The 27,635-nt window shown below is 43.1% G+C and overlaps 1 protein-coding gene across 1 annotated transcript; it reads left to right on the forward strand.

Moving 5' to 3' along the window:
• The first annotated feature begins 2,593 nt into the window (after positions 1-2,593).
• LOC115016155 (inactive phospholipase C-like protein 2) lies at positions 2,594-27,331 on the forward strand. Its single transcript, XM_029443828.1, has 12 exons — positions 2,594-3,025; positions 12,870-12,971; positions 13,140-13,289; positions 13,393-13,553; positions 14,222-14,690; positions 15,388-16,611; positions 16,819-17,068; positions 17,144-17,430; positions 18,467-18,670; positions 21,090-21,165; positions 25,849-25,958; positions 26,135-27,331. The coding sequence occupies exons 1-12, from the start codon at positions 2,792-2,794 to the stop codon at positions 26,282-26,284; spliced, it is 3,417 nt and encodes a 1,138-aa protein (XP_029299688.1). The 5' UTR covers positions 2,594-2,791; the 3' UTR covers positions 26,285-27,331.
• The last annotated feature ends 304 nt before the right edge of the window (positions 27,332-27,635 follow it).

The following is a 27,635-nucleotide window of genomic DNA, read 5'->3' on the forward strand; positions in this document are numbered from 1 at the left end:
CTCTCAACTCAGCAGTGTGTTCTGCTGGCAAACACTAGATGGCAGCAAAGGCCAACCAGTACTCCACAGTGGTCTGAACTGGTTCCCACAATGATGAAGATAAAGTGTCTGACCATTAATATATATTCCTGTGTACAGTAACAGTGCCATCCAGTGCAAGTATGGTTTATGGGAAATTATGTCTTTATTTTGAGAAACAAAAAAAAAAACTGCTGGGACAAAATGTCTTTACCCCAATCCTTGGGAAATGAAACACTGATATTTAAACATTGCTGATCTATCACACTGGGGAGGGTTTTGTCCATATTAAGGAGTTAAAAGTTGTGCACAAAGCAACAGCAAACCTGTTTGTGATAAGAGTGCCTCATTCACTATCAGTGATTGAGGTCAGGCTGTTAGTGTGGCATCGATGTTCTGTCCTGACAGGCAGATTCATGACTTAATAATGAAATTCCGTGCAGGATTAATGCTGTTCTCTCCATACAGGCCATACGTAATGCCACAAATCACCACTGAGCCCTTTCATGATGGACTTGATTCAACCAAACGTTTGTGAAAGGAATGTGTTTACATTAAAAACCCAGTGGCATAGTTCCACCTATAACTTTTAGATCACATGGTTGGTGAGCGCTGCTGCACTCGTGAGTTCAAACATAATTCATCTGACATCTGAATTCAGATGCTGCATCAATAGCCACTCTAGATTATAGGGTGTGAAATACTGCAACATTAAATCTATATATTATAAAAATGCAGCTGATGGAGGTTTGTTCCTTCGGTGGTGTGTTCTGCGGGAATGGAAGCCATACAACTCCACCTTTAACTAAGGGAGCGACCTCAGAGTCCAGTCTGGCTCCAGCTCCAGTTTAGTCCTGTTCTCAAAACAGTGTTTCGTCCTCTATCTAGTCCCGTCAGACCTCCTTGAGCTAATGTGTAAATGTCCTCCAGAAAGAGACCCCTGCTGGAAAGCTAGATGAATCATTTCCCTTTAATGAAAATAAGCAAACTGAACTGGGGGGGGGGGGGGGGGGGTGGAAATTACACTGAAAATGAACATTCATCACATAAATCACACAACACATTAGTTTCACACCGGTTGTGTGTTGCACTGACCTCGATTTAGGTAAGTATTGGTATAACTGTGTGTCAACAACTAAAATCATTTCAGTTATTTAGAGCGTGATGTTGGTCTTGCAGAGTCACAGAAACAATTCAGTTCAGGAAATGTGGACACCAGTCTGCCTACAGGACTTGGATGCACTGCTCTCTGTGTATTTGGTCTTACTGAGAATTTATTAAGTTCTTGTAATTGCATTTTGGGGCAAAAAAAAGAGAGCACTCATTCGTTTTATTTGGGATTTACCCTTGAGGAAGGCATCTTGGCATTCCTCCCTGAGCAATGCATCACAAAAATGTCCCCCTGAATCCTTGAGCAGAATCCATGACCTTGATTTCAATTGAATTTTACAGGCAGCTGATGGAGCATTCTACTGTGTATTTAAGTATGCAAGGGACTGTCTCAAAGGTGCATAGAGGAAAGAAATATTAAGTGCAATGCAAGTCTAAACTGCAAAAATACCCTGGCAATAGCTCACTTTCTCAAATCATACAGAAGGATGACACAATCAGGATTTCTACTAAGGCCACGTTATTAAAAAAGGGTTTGAATATCAAATTGTCAGTTATGAATGTTAATAAGTCATTCATAAAGAGTTTTAATTATTAAGTCTGCAGTTATGAACTCCAATAAGTCATCACAAAAAGCTTTTTTCATTATTGAGTCTGGAGTTACAACTTTAGAGGTAATTAATAAAGTTTTTTTCATAAATTAAAGTTATTAATTAGTTTATAAAGGGTTATAATCATGTCGGAAGTTGTGAATGATAATACGTAATTAATAAAGTGTTTTATCATCAAGACTGAAATTATGAATGTCAAAATGTGATTAATGTTCATTAATAAGACATTAATAGAGGGTTTACTTTTAATCACCAAGTCTGCAGTTAGTGGTTAGTAAAGGGATTCTGGTCAAGATAGTCTTCGGCCCTTACTTAGGAATAAACTATTCAACAAATTCCGCAACCTGGCAACCGACATTGTGTTATTATTAGTGCATTATAACTGATCTATAAAAGCACAAGTAGCAACTGATTTATTGACCATTAGTAGAAAGTAGCAGAAAACAACAGGCTTGGTTGCTGGAGGAACAGAAAAGCACAAAGCACCCACCCATCTGACAACTTGGTGACAGATGAAGGCTCTATTAGCCTGCTGCTCTCAAACCCAGCGGCTGCTGGAGAAGGCTGGGGAGAGACAGAGAGAGGGGCGACAGCTTGAGCTGCTCTAAATGTTAAAAAACCCGTCATGATGTACGTTGTTCTGTAGAAGAGGACTTAGATTTAGGCGGCGGCGGCCGGCGGCGGAGGAGGAGCACACAGCCTCCATACATGTGCATTTCCTGAACGCACGCGCACATCCAGCTCTCGCGGAGATGTGTTGAGTATTGGCGGCGTAGGACTCTAGAAGGTGTGTCGGTCACTGCTGTCGCTCAGCTGTCTCTCCGAGAGCGAGAGAGGGAGAGAGAGAGAGAGAGAGAGAGAGAGAGAGAGAGAGAGAGAGAGAGAGAGAGAGAGAGAGAGAGAGAGAGAGAGAGAGAGAGAAGTTTCCTCTGCTCTTGGCTGCAGATCGTTCACTTCACACGATGGTACGCCTGTATCCGCGTGCAGTGCTGTTGCATTCGGAGCCCCGCCGCTTTCAGGAGATCTGAGAAATCAAACAAAAAGTGTCACCAATGGCTGAATTTGGAGAGAACAACAGCGCCGTCGGCTCACAGATTGCCGGCTGGAAAGCTGCGTCAGGAGGCGCCGGAATGAGCCTGGAGACGCCGGTGTCAAACGGAAACTGCAGTGTGTCAGACACCGTGAAGAGGGTCCAACACGAATCCAGCTGCGAGTCCCCGACGTGGGAGAGCGCGGGTTCAGATTCAGCCCCCAAACCAATCCCTCGACGTAGCAGTCTGATCAAGGTAGGCCATCGTTTCCATCATGAGAAAAAAGCTCGCTTTGCTTTGAAATATAGGATGAAACACTTGCACGCATGCAAACTGTTGCAAGTCCAGAGTACACCTAAAAAAATAGCAATGATTCCATAGAAGATATGAGAAAGTAGGACATGGTTACTTGAATCAGGCACAACCACTGCAAGCCCCTGCATGCATGTAATGCTGGTGCCATGGAATGCAACACATATAATTAAGTCGCTGTGACTTAATACATAATAGTGAATAAATACCCTATGACTGCTTCCTGTCAGCTTCTTCTCCATCTGTGTCAAACAGCAGAATGATCAGTCACCTCATCTCCCTCGAGTGATTTAGATGGATAAGTAGAAGTATTTTGCGCTTCAAGATTCGACATTATGACACATTTAGGATGATATTGAGTTTAGATAGCTGCCTGTCAAACATTTAAACCCCAAACCTCGACTTCTACCGACCTCACAGGACTCCAAATCAGTAGCAAAAACCCTCAACTTCAGAGCTTCTCATTCATATGTGTCATATAGGGTTGATTTGTGCAGCCACAGCCGCAGGCGATGTCACTTATTAGCACTCCATCAGCCAGAGAGGAGGAGGAGGAGGAGGAGGAGGAGGAGGAAGTAATAAGTGAAAGCACCTGCTGTAGTCTTTGATTCAAATGAGAAATTTCATTCACTCCGCCCTCTGCGGCTCACAGTTGAATACCCCTGTCCAATTAACCCCACTGTCTAAACTGATCTGAGCTCACATTTAAGCAAATGTTAAATGATCTTGACATATATCATACTCAACAGTTTGTTGTTTTTACTCATTTAAAGGCATTTAAAGTATTGCCACATCAATAACATCTAATCAATAATTCATTCGATGACTTTGTCCTTTTATGGCCTTCTAGACATGTGGGAGGTCTTGCATTGATCTCTCGTCGCTGCTTGTCTCCAGAGCTGCTGCCTGTAAAGACATGATTATTCGAACATAGCTTCATCTGTGTCTGATTGGCTCCCACGCTGCAAGACAGGAAGCCAGTTGGCCAATTTCCTCGCAAGGTTCATGTTGCAATATTGCTATTAAGTCATGAGCAGTTGGTGATGACACGTAACTTTCTCACTCTCTTTTACTGAAACACACACACACACACACACACGCACACACACACACACACACACACACACACACACACACACACACACACACACACATACATATTTCTCACCTCCCTACCCACACACAGGCCTGCTCTTGTCTTGTGTTTGTTACGACAGCCAGCTTGCCACAGAGAATTTAAAAACACTCTGTTTGCTCCAGTGAAGCTGTGGCGTCTCATGCTGTGTCAGAAATGGCGTTAAAGAAGTCCTGGCTCTGCATCCAGTGCAGTTTACCTTGCACTACAAAGAGTAGTAATCCAGGACAGCGTGTGTCCCGTGCAATGAAGCATGCATTTGTAGTATAATGATGTAATTGACTTAATCATGTTCAGTGAACACACGTAATGCTGAGAATGTTCAGCGATCAACGCACCGTTCGGATACGTTTGTGCGTTCACCACAAACATGCTTGTGTTTTGAATCCTAAATACCTGAGGCTTAAGATAGATGGAGCTCAGGAGTTATGCATCCACCTGTTTACACAACAGGGCTGTTTCTCTAACTACCCGCATGGCTAAACTCAGGATTCCAAACAATAGGAATCTGGGGTGGTATGTGGGCAGATAAACAGGAAACATGACATTCCAGTCCGCTTTTCACAGGAGTCATGGGATTTACGTGTGTGTTTGTGTTGCTGTTTGCTTCGGTTGACGTAATGAGTGTACCCTTAATTGTATTTCATCAGAATGTACTTCAGGCTGTCCTCTCATTTATTCTGTCTCGTGTGCGTGAAGGAGAAGCAGAATCAGGTGCCCACATAGTTTCAAGTGCAACTCGATGTAGATAACCATCAGGCACTCTCATTGTCTCTCTCTTAGTTTCAAACACACACACACACACACACACACACACACACACACACACACACACACACACACACACACACACACACACACACACACACACACACACACACAAACCATGTATCTCTGAGTCTGATAGTGTATACTGGCATAAGTAATGAGATAGCTGAAAAGCAGGCATGTGTTGTGCATGGCTGTGTTTTACTAGAAGGCAGGTCTGTGCAAGTGTGTGTGCTAGTGCTTGTGTGCGTGTGTGTGTGTGTGTGTGTGTGTGAGAGAGAGAGAGAGATAGAGTACAAGTGAGCACATAGCAGTACTATAAAAGCCACATATCTCCAAAATCTCAGCTTTTTGTTAACCTAGAAAAACAATGCTTAATCAAATTGTTTTTTAAAGAGATAAAAGTCTTGCATCAACTCTGTGCAATTGCAACACATCTGAAAGCTTAAAGGAAAAGTGCACCATTTTATATATAAATACATTTTCTTTCTTGCTGAGAGCTGAGAGTATGTCGGGTCAGTGTGACGCTGGGGCCGGGAGACAGTTAGCTTAGCATAAAGACTGAACGCAGGGGGTCACAGCTAACCTGGCTCCGTAACAAAAGGTAACACATCTGCATGCCAGCACCTGTTTCTTGTCTTAATGCTAAGCTAAGCTAACCTTCTCCTGTCTCCAGCCTCAAATTTAATCAATAGATACGAGTGGTATCGAATTTTCTATTACCCAAAATGGTTAATTCTCCCTTTTTTAATTAAAAAATCTGATTTTGAGACAAGACATATTTACGTCTGCCAAGAAGGTTCAGTTCGGTTTGGATAACGGGAATACTACTGACTCTATTGTCATGGGTGTAGCATGGGTCAAGGAAGAAACTATAACACATTATTCTTCACTTATGGAAACGGCCTTGGCGAAGATCTGAGTGCCCTTCTAGTTTAGAGTGTGTTTGCAGTGTGTGTTTAAAACAGAGACAGATCACTTTTCCAACTGTCGCTGTCGGATACCTTTCCGTTTTTCTCAACACTACCAACGACACCGGACACGCAGCATTTGTTTGCAAACAAACTGCAAAAATATGTCTTTCCCAGTAGAGTTATAACAGTTTTCAACCTATCGCCACCCACAGACAGACAGAATTGCATAGTGAAAGCCACACACATAAAGAACCAATCTAATCTGTCATTATGTTACCGCCATTACATTGTGCAATCAACATGTACTTAATAATAATGAGCTCAATCAAAAGTGTTGTCTCTTGTAAGTGTGTGTGTTTAAAAAAAGGTATCTCTGCAAATGCATACACTTGGGTGTATTAACCTTCACAGATATTGTCTAATGTGTGTGTGTGTGTGGTTTTTATTTAGACTGAGAGAGCAGCATTAGCCAGAGGCGCTAGCAGTAGCACCCAGCTGGGGAGGGTAGTTGTTTTAGTCAGAGCAGCCCTGAGCACCTCCTGCAGTTCAAATCAACATCTTTAGCCTGCATAAGCATGATCCCTGCACAGCACAGGGAGCGGATAAACCTTCTTGCTGATTGTGATGGAGCCACATGCTACTACTCTGAGCTCCTCTGGTGATTGAGTCGCTCCACTTAGGCGCTCGACATTCATAATATACATCCAGCCATGCATGTGAGTGTGTATGGACGTCTGAGTTCGTGAGCCTCGTCAAAGTCATCGCAGACGCGTGTGAAAACTCTGCTGGGCACTCTGATGTTGTTGATTACCGACTAAAGGCTCCAACTGTCTGTTATTGGTTTCTAACAGTCCTCCTATCTTCGGTAAATGCATCTGTGACGTTTGTCGGCTGAAATTGTGGTTATCTCTCTGACAAGATGACCTTTTCAAGTCAACCTTTTACTTGTTTCATTTTGTGTGTTTGATTGTGTCCGCGTTTGTGTGTACGTGCGCTCGAGCAGACATGGGACTTCAAAGGTTTGAGGCGTAAAAGAGCATCTGCAGCTGTACTTGCCACAAGGGCAGGGGTTTATAGTCAGACTGAGCCCCCTCAGACATTTTCTTTTTTTTAGACCAAAAGGAAGTCATTCAAAAGACTGACTGAGCAGTTGGGTCGCTGTGAATGCTCACCACATTTTCTGTTTAACAGTTACATTGAGCCCTTGACAAAATAACTTGACGCTTCCTACGCCTTCCTATGATTATTTTGAGATTTGTCAATACATTCTATAAAAAGTCAGCAAAATGCTCTTCACAATTTCCCCAAAGTCTACTTTGATGTCCCTCGTTATATCTGTCCAACAGTCCGAAACTCCAAAGGTGCAACATTTTCATATCATTTACAATCATGTAGAAAAAGAGGACAGGAGCAAATGTCTTTTTACTGACCGCATTATTTCCTCTTCTATTATTAGTCCATTATTTTCTACATGTGGCCAGCGTACAAAGAAAAAAAGAGTTGTTTTGTGTCGTCTTACATGTTTTAGTTTGTCTGCCTGATTAACCCACATGTTGGCCAGTTTCATCAGCAAGAGGTCGCTGGTGCATATGAAGCATCAGTATTGTTTCTATGGTTACCTGCAGTGTAATATTCTTGTGCAATGATTCAGATCAAGTGGTTGGTTGGATCTACGTTCAGCCAATCAGAAGCAATTATTCCATATCCATGGTATAATGTGATGATAATAACTATATACACACACATACTGGTGGCTGCTGGCACCCTCATGTGAGTCTCAACCTAAAGGCACAATGAGTAGGTTTGGATTCGCTTGCGGTTTGTAAACACAACATTCAAAGTGTACCCCTCCTCTCCGGCTCAACAAGGTCCCAGTTCAATAAGTGGGTGAAAGCCAACGCCAGATTCAACGTCGTGTCCGCCATTTTTGTTGATTCCTCTTCGATTAGTGCTCACGATCTGGCACCTGGTTGCTATGTTTTTTTATAGAGATCGACGCTCTCTGACGCTCTCTGCAGATACAGACACTGTCAAACACTTCCAGTTTGTCAAAAGCATTGACTGTTTAAAATACGGACTTAGACTCCGTCTGAAGAGCCGTTATGAAGCTCATAGTGGGTGGAGCTGAGGCTAACAGCTAGCAGCACCCACCTGTCACTCAAACCGGTTTTCATTAACCTTTAGTATAAAAAAGTTATATAAAAATGCAACCCCAGTTGACAGTTGTCATGAACATGTAGGCTATAAACACGTATATTTCTGCTGTAAAATTGAACATTTGAACATTTGAACATGGAGCTCTGTGGGGTTTTGACTGGCTTTTGGAGCAAACCTCAAGTGGCCATTCGAGGAACTGCAGTGCATGACACTTCCGCATGGGCTCCATTTTTCATCACTGGAGGTTTGCCGCTTGGTCATAACTGCTGATTGATTGTTTCCTACTAATGCTACTCATTGTGCCTCAAAACACTTCTCCTTTTACATGAAATACTAAATCTTGATAGCAGAGAACCTTACATTCATTTTGAAGGCTTTTTTGTTGCCAATTTGGAGTAAATCACCTCCTATCCCCTCCCCCCCTCCACTGTGAGAGGCACTGGAATATACTGCTTTAAATCATCCATCATCTGCCATCACACACACACAAGGCCACAAGGAAGACAGCTCTGCCTACCTGCCAATTTCCCCTCCTTTATTCTTCACATTCTCTCCCCTAACTACCATCTCTATTTCTCTGATTTTCTGTCCCTCTTCATTTTTGAAGCAAAGAGGACACACACTAATGACCTCCATCTTTATTCTGCTGACTTTGAGATCCAGTAATTATTGATACAGGCTTGTTGCATCCATATAAACATACACTCTCATATATCATACCATGCATGCATGTAAACTGGCTAATAAAGGCCATGCTGGTGCCTACAGGCTAATACCAAGGGCAGAGGCTTTGTGACGGTACGCATGAAGATGAGTAATTTGCCAAAGAGCTTCTTTATTTATTTCTCTCCATTCGTCCTCTAGTTTTTTTTTTCTTTCTTGTTAATCCACGTCGTCTTCTCAAGTTTCAACTTTCTGTGATGTCTCTCTGTCATCTCTCTGATAACTGCATCTAATCTGCGCTGCCACACAGTCTCTCCCATTTGTCTCGCCCTTCATCCGTCCATCTGTCCTATCAGGAACATCGTTAGTCTCATAGCGGAGCGTCATTTTCCAAATGTATTCACAGTAATATTTTATGTAGATAAAAACTGGCAGATGAAATTTGTTTTACTTAACCTCTGAGAAATACTGCTGAAGTTGCGGAAAAGGGTCTGATAAATATATATATATATATATATATATATATATATATATATATATATATATATATATTCAATAAGTTGTATGGCTACTATTGAAAATTGGGTAATAAATAAACAACTTGTTGGGTTCATATATGTGTAAAACCTAAAAATAAAAATGACAACTGTATCAATAATTAGAAATGAGGAGGTTTTCAAGCAACAGTGACATCTGCCCTTACTGTATCACTGTACATGAACCCTTTCTTTCTTTCTTTCTTTCTTTCTTTCTTTTTTTCTTTCTTTCTTTCTTTCTGTCTTTCTTTCTGTCTTTGTCCTCTGTGTTGTCGCTTCGCTTGGCTCTCAGTAGAGCCACAGGAAGCTCTCTGTGACGAGCTGACGGGCGGCTTCCTGTTTTGAAGCGCATTGGTGGTTTTGGAGACTCATCTTCCTCTGAGGCAGAAAAAAACAAAATAGGGCCTTTGTGACGGAGACATACATTCTAACAGAGATTAAAGCCAGATGGAATTTTTTAATCAGGGTATAGAGGCTGCACTTGTTTTGTTTTTCTCTCTGTGTGTGTGTCTGTGTGTGTGTGTGTGTGTGTGTGTACTCTAATCTGGTTTAACGGTGTGGGGCTTTTTCGCACAGGAGAAAATCAATACATTTACCTTTTGTATTTTATTCATGTGTTTACCTACTTGCGGGTTAATCTGTGGCCTTTTGTTTTATCAAGTCAGGATAATTCATTTAGAGTCTACACAGTGACGTCAGCGTTGTTTGGTTATGTCTCTCTCTCTCTTTCAGTAATTTATGTCGCGGGCTAACAGAGGTGAGCGTGCAGAGCAGCCTCCACACGTAAGATAATTGAATCCAAACTGTTGAACAGGCCACTGGTAGAGTCCTGGTGTTGCCCCTGCTGCAAACACATACATCACATGCACACACTTTATGTGGTTTATTAGATTTGACTGTATCAAGGGAAGGTATATTGCTTCCATATTATGTTTGTCCATCGCTTGTCTATTAATCAAGGATGACATGTTTGTCACAGGTCACATAGTGCATGTGTCTGTGGAGACCGTGTTATTTATGTGCAGTAACGTGTGCACTGCGATTGGTTCCGATACAGCCACAGAGGGACCATTACCGCTAATGTCACACACACAGGCACGCACTGCTCGAAAGGAAGGGAGCGAGTGTGACTGATTAGGGTGGTATACTGTGCTTCTGTGTGAAGGTGCACGTGTCTGTGTTTGTGAGTTAAGTCAATAAGTGTTGGCTCTGCGCCTCATTCTGCATCACTGGGGAATTTTCCATCAGCTTTCTCATTCAAATTCAGTGCTGTTTTCAAAATAAATGCTGCTGGTGGGATGGAGTTGCATCTTCCAATGTTAGGTTATATTTAAAAGGGTTGCTGAAACACACAGACGGGGGGAACACAAAATCAATTAGCTTAAATCCAAATCAGTGTTTTTTTTTTGATTGCATCTTTTTTCAGGGGCTGAAATTGTCAGTCAGAGTCAGTAAGTCAGTAAGTCAGTAAAGGTAATTTAGTACAGCACCTTTCACAGAGGAAGGTCACAAAAGGATTTACAAATGTAAAAATTGGCAAACTTAAACCATAAAACAGCATAAAGAGACAAACAATAAAACATAAACAACAACAGACCTTAAAAAAACCACAAAGTGATAACAATAGTCAGTGCAAGGGACCAGAAGAACTTAGTGACCTACTGCTGATGATATAAGGACATGTACACGGGGGCCTCTATACGTGAAAACAGGGATCTTAAAATGAATCCTGAACTTCATTGGAATCCGGTGTAAAGAAGATAAGATGGGTGTGAGGTGTGTTTTCCTTAAGTACATACTGCAGCTGCCTTTACAAAGTACAGTACGTACTGTTGCATGTGGCTTCGTCCTAACGTGGCGTTTTGAACTTTGACCCTCTTGCTCATAAATCCCCACAAAGGATTGTGGGTCAGAATAGGCAGGAAAGCTTGTCGGCTTGCGTAATGATAAATGCGACCGGATGCAGTAGGACATCTTGGCATTTGACATACTATATATTGGGACTTAATAAATCTTTTTCTGGCATACTAAAGAGTGTGGTAAGTATGACTATTGGAAAGCAGGGTTACTATCTCTCTGTCCACACGCCCCTCTATCATACCCCAAGGCACCATGGGTAACCTTTTCATCTTTCTGAGAATCATGCTTCCCCTCTCTCACATATTCATTCATATTCTTTACATGAAACAAAGCTCAGGATCTTCCCTTTCTCTCTTTTTGCCTTTCATATCCCCCAGATTTCTTTCAAATGAAGGGCTCCCTCCTCTCCCTGCTCATAAAAGATCCAAGTGCTCTTGAGGTTCATTTGAATTCTTATTTGAATGAAATCAGAGTCGTGCTGATGAGTAGATATTCAGTAGCAGCTGATCAGTATTCACAGATGTTCATTATGAAAATGAAACTGTTGATTGGTTTACTGGTGATCAATTTGGATTTCAAAACTCCAAACAATTGAGATGTATATATTTGTTAGCCACACAGCAACAGGCTGCTGAATTTAATCTTCCACCGACAAACTTAGTGTATTTTTCTAAATTTTGCGTAATGTAAAATAACATCCTAAAATATATCTAAATCTTAGCATAGACGTTGATAATAAATATACATTTTTACTAGAGTTTTGTATACAGTGAGAAGAAGTCTCGCACAGTGAAATATGTATTTGATTACAACGTCTGTCCAAAACGGATAGTTAATTAAAGAAATATTGATAAACTATTTATTCTTGAAGTGAATAATGACAAACGTTTGCAGGTTCCAGATTCTCCAATGTGAGTATTTGCCTCGTTGGCCTCGTCTTACATTATAATCAACTGAATATCTTTAAATTTGGACCAAAAAACGTTATTTGAAGACATCGCTGGTTTTTTTCTGACATTTTCTAAATGAAACAATGAATCGAGTAAATAATTGGCAGCTGAATCAATAATAAAATGTAGATATATGCAGTATGTAAGTAAGTAAATATAAGTATGTGGTTGTTTGTGTCTTAAATCAATCTACTTGGGATTGAATCAACTACAATTATGTCATCCTGCTTATCCTGCCTTAGATTAGCTTCAATTAAGTCTTTGACTGGATTTGATCAGGACTCTAATACATCTATAATTGAATAACTTCGCCCACATATATGCTCTTATCTGTCTTCTGTGGGGGTGATATCTGATCGGTCAATAGATCAGATGGATGAGCTGCGATGGTGTGCTCAGATAAACTGATTGGGTCTGCCAGAAACGTTGTGGAGGGGCTGAATTAGAATGCTGCTGCCTGCTGCCACTGTCTGCTCAGGTATGATTAATGGTGTAATGGTGAAGGGCAAGGGCACGCAAAGGCTTTTAGCATCAGGAAAAACAATAACAGATTGGGAAGAGGAGGCTTTGTGTAGTAGACCAAATAATCTGTGTTTATGTATGGTTATATAAAATGACATGCCTTTTTAATCCTTGAATATCCATTCTGGAAGAAAAAAAAGTGTGTCATGGTAAAGCAGAGAAGACTCTTCAGAGGACTAACTGTCTGTCTTTCATTTGTCTTCTTCTTATTGCATCGACCCTCCCTCCTCCTCTCTTTATCTGCGCCGTCCTTTCATCCTTCCTTCCCTCCCTCCTCACCAGGATGGGTCACGTGCCGGTCGGGACAGGAAGAAGACGGTGTCCTTCAGCAGCAGCCTGTCGGAGAAGAAGATCAGCAGTGCTGCAGACTGTATCCACTCCATGGTGGGTCAGCTACAGTGTAACCCGTAGAACATACATTTTACATATCTGTGCATGAAATATTTAACCCGCAGCGCATACATCAAAGGTGTCTGTTAGATCACAGGCTTTTGAGTTTCAAACACTCAACAGAGTCAGTGTGTGATAACTTCCTCCATATCTTGCTTCCAGGTTGAGGGGATTGAGCTGAAGAAAATCCGAACCAACTCACGTGTTTACCAGCGTTACTACCTGCTGGACGCCGGCCTCCAGGCTCTATGTTGGGAGCCGTCCAAGAAGGAGTCCGACAAAGCACGCATCTCTCTGGCCTCCATACGAGAGGTCAGTGTCCGGAGAAAAGGCTCTCACTGATTCCTTTACAACCCTGAACCATATGGAAGATTTGTTTGTAGTGTATCTTATCACTTGTGGTCTCACATTCTAGGTACGGACAGGCCGTAACACAGAAACCTTCCGCACCAGTGGAGTTTATGAGCAGATTTCAGAGGACTGTGCGTTCTCCATCATCTATGGAGAGATGTATGAAAGCTTGGACCTGGTGGCCAACTCTGCTGAAGTGGCTAACATTTGGGTTACTGGCCTGAGGTATGACGCAACAAAAGAACCATCAGCGGTTTTACATTGTACACCTGTAATGTATTATGTACCAGAGAAACACACAATTTATAGGTAAATAATCTTCTGATCTTTAGAGCTCCTTCTAAACATGTCATCAACATTTCCTTAAAAAACAAATCTATTGTTTTGGTGATTTTATATGAAAGACTTTTTCACCCAAAAATTGAAATCGTGCCATTATCTAATAACTCATTGTCAGTCAAAACTTTGGTAAGATATAACACATAGCATCTAGCAAAAAGTCCACCGGCATATTGAGAAACTGGTTCTTAAAGGTGCCAAAGTGCGTAAAGAAAATGGACATTAATTTGTGGTTGAACTAAGTTTTGTACATGTGGTGTAAACTAGGCTAATCTAGTTCATTCAGTAAGGCTCTTAATGCCACTCCAACATCATATCTCATGTTTTAGGCTTTGCTTTTCCTTCTTTTATTGATTGTATTGTGGTGAATAGTGAAATCTTGGCTGGCTTATTTCTTCGTGTAGTCCTTTGAGACGTGCTTATGTTGCAGGGCTATGACAGAAAAATTAAAATGTTTGTGATACAGATAGATAGATGGATAGATGGATAGATAGAATATAAATATTCTGTCCCATTGCATCTGCCTTGTCCATTCTTTCCTCATCTTCCTGCAGGTATCTGATGCAGTATGGGAAACACGCCCTGGACATGCTCGCCAGCAGTCAGGACAGCCTTCGCCTTGGCTGGCTGGAGCAGATGTTCTCCTCTGCTGCTGATTCGGACGGACAGGAAGACATCGAGGAAGGGATCCGCTTGCAGTTGGCCGTTAAATTGATACGGAGCGTGAATCCTGGGGTGGGAGGCGGCAAAGTGGAGCACAGGTTTAAAGAGCTCCAAAGAGTTAGGGACAGGATGTGTGGGCCTACTCTAGATAATGAATCTGGAGTTAAAGATCACGGCGAAAACAAAAGACTAATAGGAAGAAATGAGCAAGTCACCAAGGAGGAGTTCATCGAGGTCTTCCATGACTTTTGCACACGTCCGGAGATCTACTTTCTGTTGGTGCAGTTCTCTAGCAACAAGGAGTTCCTGGACACCAAAGACCTGATGAGGTTCCTCGAGGCTGAGCAAGGCATGGCTCAAGTGGGTAACACAAATGACTCACATGAATCAATACAAATAGCAGAAGACCAGTCAGGTGTATGTTCACAAAGCCAGCCTTCTTGTTGGATGTCACCACTGCCCGTCCAGGACAGGCTGATTGCATGGCCTCCTGAAGTGCTTCTTGTAGCGTTGTTGAGAACCGCTCATCCTATTGACTTCACACTCGACACTTCCCTCCCTTGGGTCCTCAGCAATACACCCGCCAAGTGTGAAGTCTATTGGGCGAACGTTTCTTGAGATATGCGAAGGGCATGCATACATACAGTGCTTTTTGAATCTTGAGGAATCTTCTGCTAGACTGTGAGAATATTCCATCCTTTTAGTCAAATTATGCTACAGTGCCACCTATAGGCCAAATGGCACTACATTTGTCTTGGTTACGTACATCATATTTACACATGTCCACTAAATGTGGTTGAAAAAGCACAAAGCGTTCAGGAGACATGACAGTTTTTGTAATAGAAGCCCGGCCCACAGTATTTGAGCAGACTTTGAGGGCCAGCCATATCAAAACTGTATGGAACATCAAAAATCCGACTTGGTCCAGAAATATTCTGTACTGACACAAATGGGCTTAGTTTATGTGGTCTCTTGAGCTTTACGGTTCAAAAGTTACAGTCCAAAATGTAAAGTTTGTTGACACACACACATTCCCTTCTCTCACTGTGTCCTCCAGGTGAGTGAGGAGACCAGCCTGAAGCTCATGCAGTCCCACGAGCCATCGGAGGAAGGTCGGCAGCAGGGATACTTGTCACTGGATGGCTTCACCAGCTACCTCACGTCGGCAGAGTGCCAACTCTTCGACAGGGAGCACGACGCCGTGTGCCAGGACATGTCCCAGCCTCTGTCCCACTACTACATCAGCTCCTCCCACAACACCTACCTCATCGAGGACCAGTTTCGAGGTCCGTCCGACATCTCCGGCTACATCCGCGCACTCAAGATGGGCTGTCGATGCGTGGAGGTGGACGTTTGGGACGGTCCCAACGAGGAGCCGTTGGTTTGTACTGGACGCACACTCTCCCCACCACTGGCCCTGCAATATGTGATAGAAGCAATTGGAAGGTTTGCATTTGTGGCGTCGCAGTACCCTTTAATTATATGCATTGAGAACCACTGTTCGCTTCAACAACAGAAAGTGATGTGGCAACATCTCATGAGGATACTCGGGGAGAGGTTATACACAGATCTCCCTTACGATGGGGAGTCATACCTACCATCGCCCCATGCTCTAAGGCATCGAATTCTACTAAAGGGTAAAAACTTGGGGCCACTTCCTGATGGGGAGGACGGCGAGGTAAGTGAGGAGGATGAAGGGGCAGAGATGATTCAAAGGATGAAAGCGGCTAACAGCGCAGGGCCAGCGCCTGGAGGAATTGAGAAGGACATGGTGCAGAAAAGTGTCTCTTTCACAGCTGTCACTCAGTCCAATCCCGTTCAACTTCTTCCCAAACGTTTCCAACTCTTGAAGGAGCTCTCTGATCTCGTGTCTCTTTGCCGCTCAACCCGCTTCATTGACTTCCTGACATCATCCAAAAGCCAAAACCCTTGGGAACTCTGTTCCTTTCATGAGTCTCTGGCCGTGCGTCTCGCTGGCGAGAGCCCTGGCGACTTTGTCAATCACAACAAGCGTTTCCTGTCGCGGGTGTACCCCAGCCCCATGCGTATCGACTCGAGCAACATGAACCCTCAGGACTTGTGGAAGTGCGGTTGCCAGATTGTGTCTATGAACTTTCAGACGGCAGGACTGATGATGGACCTGAACACGGCGTGGTTCAGGCAGAATGGGAGCTGCGGTTACGTCCTGCGGCCAGCCATCATGCGGCAGGAGGTGTCTTATTTTAGTGGCGACACCAGAGAGACGGTGCCTGGTGTTCCTCCACAGCTGCTCCATGTGAAGGTGTGGTGGAATGTGAAGTTTTATTAAATTGGAATAATCCTCTAAATCAGGGGTTTTTCAGTCTGGGATAGTGGGCCTCCCCTCAAACTGTTTAGAGCCCCCCCCTGGGGAGGCCCGTCTCCCACTTTGAAAACCTCTGCTATAAATTCATGATTATGTTCTGAAAACCAAATGGGTGAATCACCTTTATGCTGATCCTTCTCCCAGGTGATAAGCGGTCAGAACCTGCCCAAGCCGAAGGGCTCGAGTGCCAAAGGAGACGTGGTGGACCCCTACGTGTACGTTGAGATCCACGGCATCCCAGCTGACTGCACAGAGCGCCGCACCAGGACGGTGACACAGAACGGGGACAACCCCGTCTTCGATGAGAGCTTTGAGTTTCAGATCAACCTGCCGGAGCTCGCCATGGTTCGCTTTATGGTGCTGGATGACGACTTCATAGGGGATGAGTTCATAGGTCAGTGTACCGCACACGTTTTCACATTTCTTTTAAAACGCTTTGAAATTAAATGCGATCTCCCTACCGCCACAGGTCAGTACACCATTCCTCTGGAGTGTCTTCAACCGGGTTACCGACATGTGCCCATCCAGTCTCTGACAGGGGAGGAGCTTCCCCACGCCAAGCTGTTTGTCCATGTGGCCCTCACCAATCGGAGAGGAGGGGGAAAGCCTCACAAGAGGGGGCTGAGTGTGCGGAAGGCCCGCAAGGGGAGAGACTACACCGCTCTGAGGGACTTGGATGTGCGGGCTGTGGACGAGGTTTTCAAGATGGCTGCTCCTCCGCTCAGAGAAGCCACTGACCTGAGGGAAAATATGCAGGTGAGAGAAGAGCGCATAATTAACTCGTCAGCACTTCACCAGAAAAGTCATCAACAACAATTTTGATAATTCATTGTATTTCGTCATTTATCAAGCAAAAATGCCAAACATATATATATATATATATACTGGTTCCAGCTTCTCAAATGTGATGATTTGCTCCTTTGAATATCTCTGGGTTTGAAGATGTCACACTGGAATCTGGGAAATTTGGTTGATTTTTGTTTTTCAACACATTTTATAGACAAGAAATTCTTCAATTAATTGAAAAAGATATGGACAGATGAAACATTGTGTTTGTTGCAGCCAAATATAATTCATTTTCTTGCTAATTATCAATACAATTGATTAAAATGTATCAGGGATGATTGTTTATACATCTGAAAAGAATGAAAGTGTGACAAATGTTCTGCAATTGAAAAACAAAAACTGATCCAGCCTTTATGAGCCAGGCAGGAACATGATCTGCGGTTGCACGTGTCATCCTGGGGCATTAAAAAACAGTAATTATATGTTCAGTCAGTGTTATAAGACTGTTGGAATCCACATCTCGTGATTTCTTCTATTTCAACCTCAAATACTGCAACAGCACAGCTGCAGGACAGCAAATCAATAGTCGAAGGAAAAAAACAAAATTGCTCTGATGCAGGAGTGGCTTTTCATTACGTGTGTGTGTGTGTGTGCGTGTGTGTGTGTGTGTGTGTGTGTGTGTGTGTGTGTGCGTGTGCGTGTGTGTGTGTGTGTGTGTGTGGGAGAGACAGTGTGGAAGAGATTTCACAGATTTTCCGTTAATTTTGATCTCCTTCTGTGTCTCCGTACTGTTTTTATATCAGGGTCAGGAAATAAGACGATTGTGTAACTGTGTGTTTAAATTTGCAGATGTAACATTTGTCGGCCCTCTTCTTCTTCTTCTTCTTCTTCTTCTTCTTCTTCTTCTTCTTCTTCTTCTTCTTCTTCTTCTTCTTCTTCTTCTTCTTCTTCTTCTTCTTCTTCTTCTTCTTCTTCTTCTTCTTCTTCTTCTTCTTCTTCCCAACAGAACTCAGTAGCAGTGTTCAGGGAGCTGTGCGGGGTGTCTGCGGTGGCCAACCTCATGCAGTGTGTGCTCGCTCTGGGCTCCAGGGTGTCAGGACCGGACGGGGCGCCTTTACTACTGTTTGACCTCCGGAACCACTACCCCACACTGGAGCCCCAGGGGCCCCTGCCCGACGTGCTTCGCCGGGTCGTCTCCACCTATGAAATGGTGAGAAAGGAAGAGAGTTGACAGTTAATATTGCTTATGGTCTTTCACCAGATCATTTCTGAAATAAATAAAAAGGCAGGAAAGACCAAACAAAAGCAGCAAACATCACAAATCAGTGAGCCGCCTCCCATCTCCTGTCTACTTGACCTTACAATGACCCCTCCCCCTCCAAGACAAAAGCTTCCTTTTTAACCAATACATTGTCAAACACAAAGTGGGCACTTCTTGTCGCGCAGCACACAACACTCCCATTTTCTCTGGCTGTAACCTGCCTCGTAAACACATCAGCAACATCCTCACCTTGGCCTGAATCCACTGTGTGTTTCCAGCCTAATAAACCGCAGGCTTTCATCGACCGAGGAGAAAGTTATTTAACAGGCTTAATTTATTTAATGATGTCTAAAAATAAACCAAAGCCTCCCCTGTGGAAATAAATACAAAGAGAGAAAGAGGGGGGGGGGAGAGAGAGAGAGAGAGAAAAAATAGGGGGGCAGAGCGGTCAATTGTCTGTTAGTCATCTCATCAAATCATCAATAAGGCGGGATTAACTATTTTGTTTGGGTGGGTTTAGGTCACTGCAAAGATGCAATGTCACACTTTCTTTGTTTCCAACATATTTCCCTTTGATCTCCATCTCCTCATCCCTTCTTTCACTCATTCATCCCTCTTGCTTCTTCTCTTCCCCTCCTGGTCTTGCTGCACTGTGGCTTGCCTTGTTGTTGTGAACAACATTACACCCTTTTCTTTGCCATCTGTTTGCCTGCTGCAATACTTATTAAATTGATATTTACTCAAACTGCACTTGTTTATGTTTCATATTAGATATTCCCCAGGAGACTTGTGGGTAGGAGGATGAACCGTCTGTATGAATTGCCAATTGAGAGATAGTGCATTGTGAGTGAGGGAGGTTTATAGCCAGACACAGGCTGTAGTGGAGACAAATACATCTCTTCCGACTCCTCTTAAGTAATGATTAAGGTTTCGGTGTGTAAACCATGACATTTTAATTTAACTAGAGTTGTTTGTCACTGCTTTACACTCCACTAGCACCTGCATAGACCGGTGTGACTGTCTACATTAGTGTGTAAGGAAGAAGTGTGTGTGTATGTTTAGCCACTTCCATTTGCAGCCAAGCGGATGAAAGTAGAAAACGCTTGCGGAATACCATTAGCATAGATTTGAATGTGGCTCGGCTGAATGGATTCCACACCTCGATCCTGATGCACTGAGAGAGGCGAACAACAGAGACAGGAATTAGGGATGAGTGTGTGTGTGTGTGTGTGTGTGTGTGTGTGTGTGTGTGTGTGTGTGTGTATATGTGTGTCTTTTTGAATTGGATCCGTTCAAATGTATGTACTGTAGTGAATCTCTTTTTTGTCTAAGAGGTCATGTCCCAGCACAGTTTGTGAGATAAGGTGCATAATTATTCAGGCAGAAGCTACTTATGGCATTCCTGTGTGTGTGTGTGTGTGTGTGTGTGTGTGTGTGTGTGTGTGTGTGTGTGTGTGTGTGTGTGTGTGTGTGTGTGTGTGTGTGTGTGTGTGTGTGTGTGTGTGTGTGTGTGTGTGTGTGTGTGTGTGTGTGTGTGTGGGTTCATTACTTTGAAAGAGCTGTCACTTTCAATTTTTAGCAAAACAACCCACAGTGTAAACTATGGCTATTTCAGTCATCTTAACAATCGCCAACATGTGCAACATCACAAAAGTGTTTTTAATTAATAGCATATGTTCACATCCTGTGTGATTTACACCAATTTAATGTGAAGTAAATTGTGTTATTTTACAGCAATAAAACAGACTGTATATGTGCTTACATGTGTTATTTACACACACAAACAAGATGGCACATTTAGTCAATGGTTTATGGCAGATGTGTGGACTCGAGTCAAATGACACATTTGATGACTTTAGACTTGACTTGACAAAAACAAAAAAGGTTTCCAACTCAACTTGGACTTCACGTAAAGAATACTAGATACCTCCCCCCAAGCCCAAAGATTTAAAAGTATGTTGCTTAAAAAGTGTTCCACGAATCAATACATTTCCTGAATCAACTAACGTCTACGCAATTCATTCCCAGCAAGTCGACACTTAATTCCCCAGATCCACTTTGTTTGAAGCAACCAGACAGCGTGGCGTTGTAGAAGAGAACCATGAAGAACTAACATTACGTTACTGAGCGCCAACTGGAAAAAATCTGAAAAATATATATGTGTGCGTGGTGGTCAACCAAAAACTAATTGCACTATGCAAATATGGGAGTCGGAGATTTACAGACGGAGACATTTACTTGGGACGTGCAAAACAATGACTTGGTCCCACATCTGGTGTATGGTGCACAACAACTGTGTGTGTGTGTGTGTGTGTGTGTGTGTGTGTGTGTGTGTGTTTCCTGCTAATAGATGTTTCCCTCTCTGCAGATGGTTCAGGCGAGCAGAGCAGTGATCGAGCTCTCTGATGGAATCTACGACAGGATCCTGCATATACAGACAATGGGTGTGTAGGCGTGTGCGTGTGTGTGTGTGTGTCTCTCCACTCCTCTTCTCTCCTCTCCTTTCCCCTCCTCTACCCTCTCTACCCTCCCTCCCCTCCCCTCCTCTCCTCTCCCCTTCTCTCCACTCCTCTTCTCTCCTCTCCTTTCCCCTCCTCTCCCCTCCCTCCTTTCCCTCCCCTCCTCTCCCCTCATCTCCTCTCCCCTCCCTCCTCTCCCCTCCCTCCTCTCTTCTCTTCTCCCCTCCTCTTCTCTGCTCTCCTCTCCCCTCCTCTCACCTCCCTCCTTTCCCTCCCCTCCTCTCCCTCCTCTCCTCTCCCCTCTTCTCCCCTCCTCTCCCCTCCTCTCCACTCCTCTCCCCTCCTCTCCTCTCATCTCACCTCCTTTCCTCTCCACCATATTGTTCCAATCCCATCTGCTGTAGACATCTGCCTAATCAACAGTTTCACACAAGGTTAAATTATTATTTTAACTGGCCCGGTGTATCTGTATGTTTTGGATGGAGTGGGTTTATTGTAAACTGGCGCAGCTCCTGCCAGCGATTATCCTTCAGTCTGTTACTGTAAGCGAGGGGCACCATATCTTCTTACCTTCTGATATATTTTCCGTGATCTCTGCCAGAGGTTTGTTTACTTCAGCAGGGCCCCCTGGGTCATCTGACATTAGTCATCCAGACTGTCGCCAGAGTTTCAATAAACAACCCACAAAGATATTTGGAAGTGTTAACGAGGAGAGAAACAATAACTCCATCACATCAAGGGTTTAAAAAAGCTGCACGTACAGACATCATGGGTTTGAGTATTGGGACATACAGTATATTTAAGCATCTATAGGTTTCATGAGACTTTTGTCGGTCGAAATGCACGTAAACTGGTGATCTTTTCAATACCCCCCCTAGAGAAAAAGCATTAATACAAAAGGAAAGGCAAAACCTGAAGTGAATTAATATTTTGAGAGGAAGATGATCGTTCAATTGGAGCCACTTCGTAGAACGTGACGAATGATATTTAGAAAGTTGAAGGCTGCCAGACAACTCATCCCATCCTCCACTGAACTTTATTTGAGGTTATTTGAGGTTTTCTGGGGGCACAGTGTCACTCGCTTTGAAAGGGACATTAGTCTAGTGCCAGTGTGTTCATCTGATAAAGAGGTGCTGCAGAGCCCCGAGGCCGGATCTCACGAACAAAGCACTTCCTGTGTGTACAGAGTAAAGATGGTGATCAGGTGATCCCAAGGCGGAGGTCTTCCTCTCAGTCTTGGAAGAGGGGGTGGGCAGGGAGTTAGGCATAAACATGGGACGGCTGGTGGCAGAGATGGATATCTGGAAGTTACATCAGAGCAGAGAGTTAAGACGGAGAGGGAGAAAAAAGAGCCGTGGGAAGCTAGACGCAACACTGAGAGAAAGACCAGAATACCAAGAGAGAGTGACTCCACATCAGTATCAGAACGAGTTGTTGTGTTAAAGGGCCAGTTCATCAAAAAAACTAAAAAAAACGTATTTTCTCACCCTTGGAGGTCAGATATGAGGGGGTGTTAAGCTGCTTTTTTCCCCCAGCCATTGTGTCTGTCCTCATTACTCTGGATAATCCACACAGGTCGGTCTATTTCTTTGCGAGAAAATTGTTCTAATAAAAAAAAAAAAACAGGTCACAGTGAGGTCGCTGGTTGATCCAGAGCAGTTCCTGGATGACATGTTTTCCAATGAAAGTGTTCACCACAAATACAATTTAATTCTCTTTAATGCAGAAAAGGGTTTCTTAAAAGTAGGCCAAGTCGAAACATCAATACCACGACCAATACTTTTATTATTAGGAAGTACAATAATGGAATGAACAGAAGATTTCTTTTGGTTGAACAAACTCTTTGTTATAATGGAAACTTGAAATGGAAGTGTATACATGTTCCCTTTTGAAAATAAGTTTAATTAATACAAATGAGTATAAGTTCCCCTTAAAAATGTCTATAAAAGAATTGTGTCATATAACCCTAACTAACAGTAAACATGGTAGTGCTCTATGTTAGACAAATGAACATGCTTCCTTACAGAGCACACGGGGAGACACTGCATGGTTTGATGAGTGATGATGTGAATCACATACTGTGGCCCCACCAGGTTTCAGCCCGCTGTCCACCGACATCATCTCCAAATAACAGGATATCTTTTGGAAGAATGCTCTTTTAAAAAAATATTTTGGGTGAACTGAACCTCAGTTAAGCAGCTTCTTCTCCTCCAGGGCTCTGACCTGTAAAGTGATGAGACTCAAATCTGGACTTACACCGGAGATCTCACACTTCATGAGATGCTAATGAATACACTCACCTACGCCTGGTTGATTTCAAGGCTGAAACGTCAGATCCATGTTCTCATTCCCATCACAACTGCTCACAGATCAGATAGAGGACAGGAAGTGAAGGTGATGCACTTCCTGCTACTTCCTGAAGGTTATTTTGGCCTCTTGGTCAGGACACTGTTTGTGTGTGTGTGTGTGTGTGTGTGTGTGTGTGTGTGTGTGTGTGTGTGTTCTCTGTGTATGCACACTCGCCCAGTATTGGCTTGGAAATAATGTTCCCTTCATTGGATCCACTTGGCTTCACAGGGAAATAGACACATTACATTGCCACGTAGGCTTCGAGTTTCCTAGCAACCGCGTGGTAAAGGTTATTATTCAGGCAACTTCTGTAGGTGTGTGTGAATGTGGAGCGGTGACAACGACATATAATGTGTGCAGGTGTGCGTCTGTGTTTGCAGACGTTTTGTGACAGAGACGGATCATGTGTGAGGAATTGCTAAATTGTACTCGCATCCAATCTGTTTACTCTTTTCTCAGTGTGTGTGTGTGTGCGTGCGTGCGTGTGTGTGTGTGCGTGTGGTCCACAGCTTGGCACGTTTAACGTCTGGGCTCTCGTTGATGGCTCTCAGTGATGTGTGCACCGTGTTAACCCACTTCCGTGTTTCCATGGAAACAGTGGGACAGTGGCCCGGGGCGGTCAGAGGAAGCCAGACACACAACACAACTCATTGCACTCTAACATGCCGGCGGCCAGACTTCTATAACTCTCTCTCTCTGTCTCTCTCTGTCTCTCTCTCTGTCTCTCTCTCTCTCTCTCTCTCTGTCTGTCTGTGTCTCTCTCTCTCTCCATCATCCCTTTGCATTTGTCGTTGCTCATTCTTAGTTTTTCTCTTTGATGCTTATAGTCTGAATTTCACCAAGGAGAGATTAATTGGAAGTGTATGACAATTGATTAAGGGTGGCGACGCAGACAGACTTTGGTGATTAGGCCCCATTGATGTGAAGCATTTTCATTAAGCGTAGGCCCGTATGAAGACAGGAGATAGGACAGGGCTCCCCAGAGTCTACACGCTGGTGTTGGTGGAGTAAAGCCTGCAGGAGGATGATGGAAACTCACGGAACCAATTGGTTTTGAGGAATGCTGGTAAAAAGATGATTGGTCAGATATGGGAGAAAACATCTTCATTTATAAACTTTGGCCAAAGCTTCATATAATCCGTGTGTCATGTAGTGTGTGTGGGAGCCACATACTGACATACTCTCATTAGTCAAAGAGCCAAGCCCTTCCACTAAATACTGGATTAGACACACAGTGTTGATGGATTCTGAATATTATTCAGTGCTCATGAATATTGACTATTGTCAACAATGTTAACTGATCACACAGTGCAAGAGAAATAGCAATGCTGCTTCAGTTTGTTCCACAAAGTATACAAACCATCCTCAGCCTGTTTGCTCAGCCGTCACTCAATGTGGTCAAATTGGCACATGATCATATAAACATTGTGTTTCCCAACTTCGGTGTGTTCATGAGCTTGAATTTACACAATTCAACATATATGCCAGAAAGACGATGTGTTGTATTTTAGTGCTCAGAGCGTTTAAACAACACACGAGTTGTTGTTCCGACTCAATTTTCACAGTCAGGAACTCATTTTTCCGATTATTCCGACCCCACATGAATGCCCCTACCTATAGAGTCTACATCAGCCCCAGCCGCTCTGTGAGGCTACACTTTGGTGGCACTAGAGGGAAACATCTGAGGATCGTCAAAGTTAGTAGGATTCATCCTCGGGGGACCAAAGATGAGTGCACAACATGTCATGGCAATCTGTCCAACACTTGTTGAGATATTTCAGTCTGCACCAAGTGATGGAAGAATGATAGAATAAAAATAGTATATAATGTCAGAGTAAACAAGTCATAAAATGGGTCATCGTATAGTATGTAATATAAATGGTATAAAAAAAGTCATAGTATGTAATAAAAAGGAATTATATGCCACTAAATATATTGGTATGCTATGTCATAAAAATGTCATAGAGTATTATGTCATTAAAAGTCATTAAAAAAGTATGCTATTTTTATAATGGTACTTTCAGACTCATGATTATTGTACTGTAAATGCTCTTATTCTGTATAATCTTGTACTAATTGTTTTTGCTGTGAAGCACTTTGGGCTGCAATTCTTGTATGAAAGGAGCTATACAAATAAAGTTTATTATTATTATTATTATTATTATTATTATTATTATTATTATTATTATTATTATTATGATCTAAACAGGACACATGGATGATTCTGTTATCTGTGTTCAGACATGTTGACCTTTGAATGATTTTAAATAAAGCACACAGCATCGTTCCCTTACCTGCTGTGTCTATTTTCCGCTCTAGCCATGGAGTTTCATGAGAAGCTGCAGAGTCTGGCGGAGAAGGAGGGGCTGAGGGGTCGCAAGGTCAGTCGAGCGCTGGAGAGTTTCTGCTGGAACATCACCATCCTTAAGGTCAGCAACACACACTCACACACACACACACACACACACACACACACACAAACATCCTTAGGGTAGAACATAAAAAGCTGTTGAGCCTCTAGCTAGTTGCTCATCCTCCATCTCTCCTTCCGACCTTCCCACCTTCTACTTCTCTCCTGATTTCGTTGTTTTTTGTTCTTCCTCAGGGCCAGACTGACCTGCTGAAGCGCGCCAAAGCTGAAGTCCAGGACAACATGAAGCAGGTCCACGATGCTGCTTTGACTGGAAACCTCACCAAGGAGAGCCTAGGGTTGAGAAGAGTCCGCTCCCAAACACGACGAGGCCAGGATGACTAAACCACTACGAGTGCTAGACGACTTGCAGCGTAGCGAGCAAAATAAAAGAGGACATGACCTAATTGCCATCGTAGCTGCTGTGACGAACCCTTTTCCTGTTATTAAAATTGTTCCGCCGTCTTACTCCGCCTTAACGTTGGAGTTTCACAATGCCATGTGAGAGCTATAGCAAGTATTGTGTGTTTAAAAGAGAAGAAGAGAAGACTTGATGAATGTAAAAGTCTTCAAATTCAGCCACCTGTCGCAGACTTGAGAGGAGACGGGAGAGAGAGAGAGGACACTGGGGAGATGAATGTAGTTGGATTTGAAGCCAAGGTCAAGTTGTTTGCGCTGCATTAAATTGTAAATACAACTAATGTCCATCAACCTCTTCAAATGTGCAATGTGTCTTGAAGAGGGAGAGTTTTTCCAGCACAGTGTGGGATGACTCAGCAAAGATAACTTTTTGAAAAACTTCCACTTCTGCATGTTAGCAGCTTGTGCTTCACAGAGCTGCTGTCGTCCAGCAAGCAAGGATCGAAATGAAACTCTTTCTCGATTTATAAGCAGTCTGTGGAGGTTTTTAGGTGTTTTAACATTATATCTCATGGACCAGCGAAGCCCCTTTACATCACCTTCCAACTTATTTCCTTTAAGCATGTGTAGGTCCTGGATTGCTGCTCTTCATCCAATCACCTTGAGGTCCTTTGGCTTGCCACAAAATCCTCCATTTCACCTTCTAAATATTGCTCTCACATACAGTATTCTATATTTTTGTATTTTCCCGGAGCCCTTTTTGCTAATTAAACCACAGTTACTCACCATTATGTAAAAGTTTGCCTCTAGGGAACAAAATACTGTTGTGTTGAAAAGTGCTTACTTTGTGTGCGAAACACTGTACAGTATTTTACTATGTCATTTCAATCCTTTTGCTGTAAAGAATATTTTACATAAGTTATTGATCCTGAATGAAAACATTCCAGTTATCGGTGCAGTAGATGAGCTCTGTAAAAGGTTCACGATTACCTTCCTTCAGTCGGGATGGAAATAAATATGTTTTTAACCGTTTTTACTTTGATGTGCATTCATTCGTAGGAGTGCAGCGATGACAGCTGGGGACGCTGTTTGGGAAACATTTCTGTTATGCGCAGCGGACAAAAAGCCTAATCAGCTTCCAGTTATAGCTTCAATGCCCACTGGGTTCATGGTTACAGTCACGTAATTGAGAAGTATTTGTATACTTCACTGCACAGAGCTTTAATTATTTCAACTAGACGGTAACTGTTGACCCTAAGCATGGCTCTGTCCACTCCAGACTGAAGTATCTTGAAGACTATTGGATGGATTGTCAAGGAGGACTTTTCCTCTGGCG

This window comes from Cottoperca gobio, chromosome 11 (genome assembly GCF_900634415.1).
Source record: "Cottoperca gobio chromosome 11, fCotGob3.1, whole genome shotgun sequence".
Classification (NCBI taxonomy): Eukaryota; Metazoa; Chordata; class Actinopteri; order Perciformes; family Bovichtidae; genus Cottoperca; species Cottoperca gobio.

Excerpts from the sequence above, each read along its gene's own strand:
- LOC115016155 (XM_029443828.1), top strand. The coding sequence starts at position 2,792 with ATGGCTGAATTTGGAGAGAACAACAGCGCCGTCGGCTCACAGATTGCC. Across the intron at positions 12,972-13,139 it reads CAGACTGTATCCACTCCATG|GTTGAGGGGATTGAGCTGAA; the intron begins GTGGGTCAGCTA and ends TCTTGCTTCCAG. Across the intron at positions 25,959-26,134 it reads GGAACATCACCATCCTTAAG|GGCCAGACTGACCTGCTGAA; the intron begins GTCAGCAACACA and ends GTTCTTCCTCAG.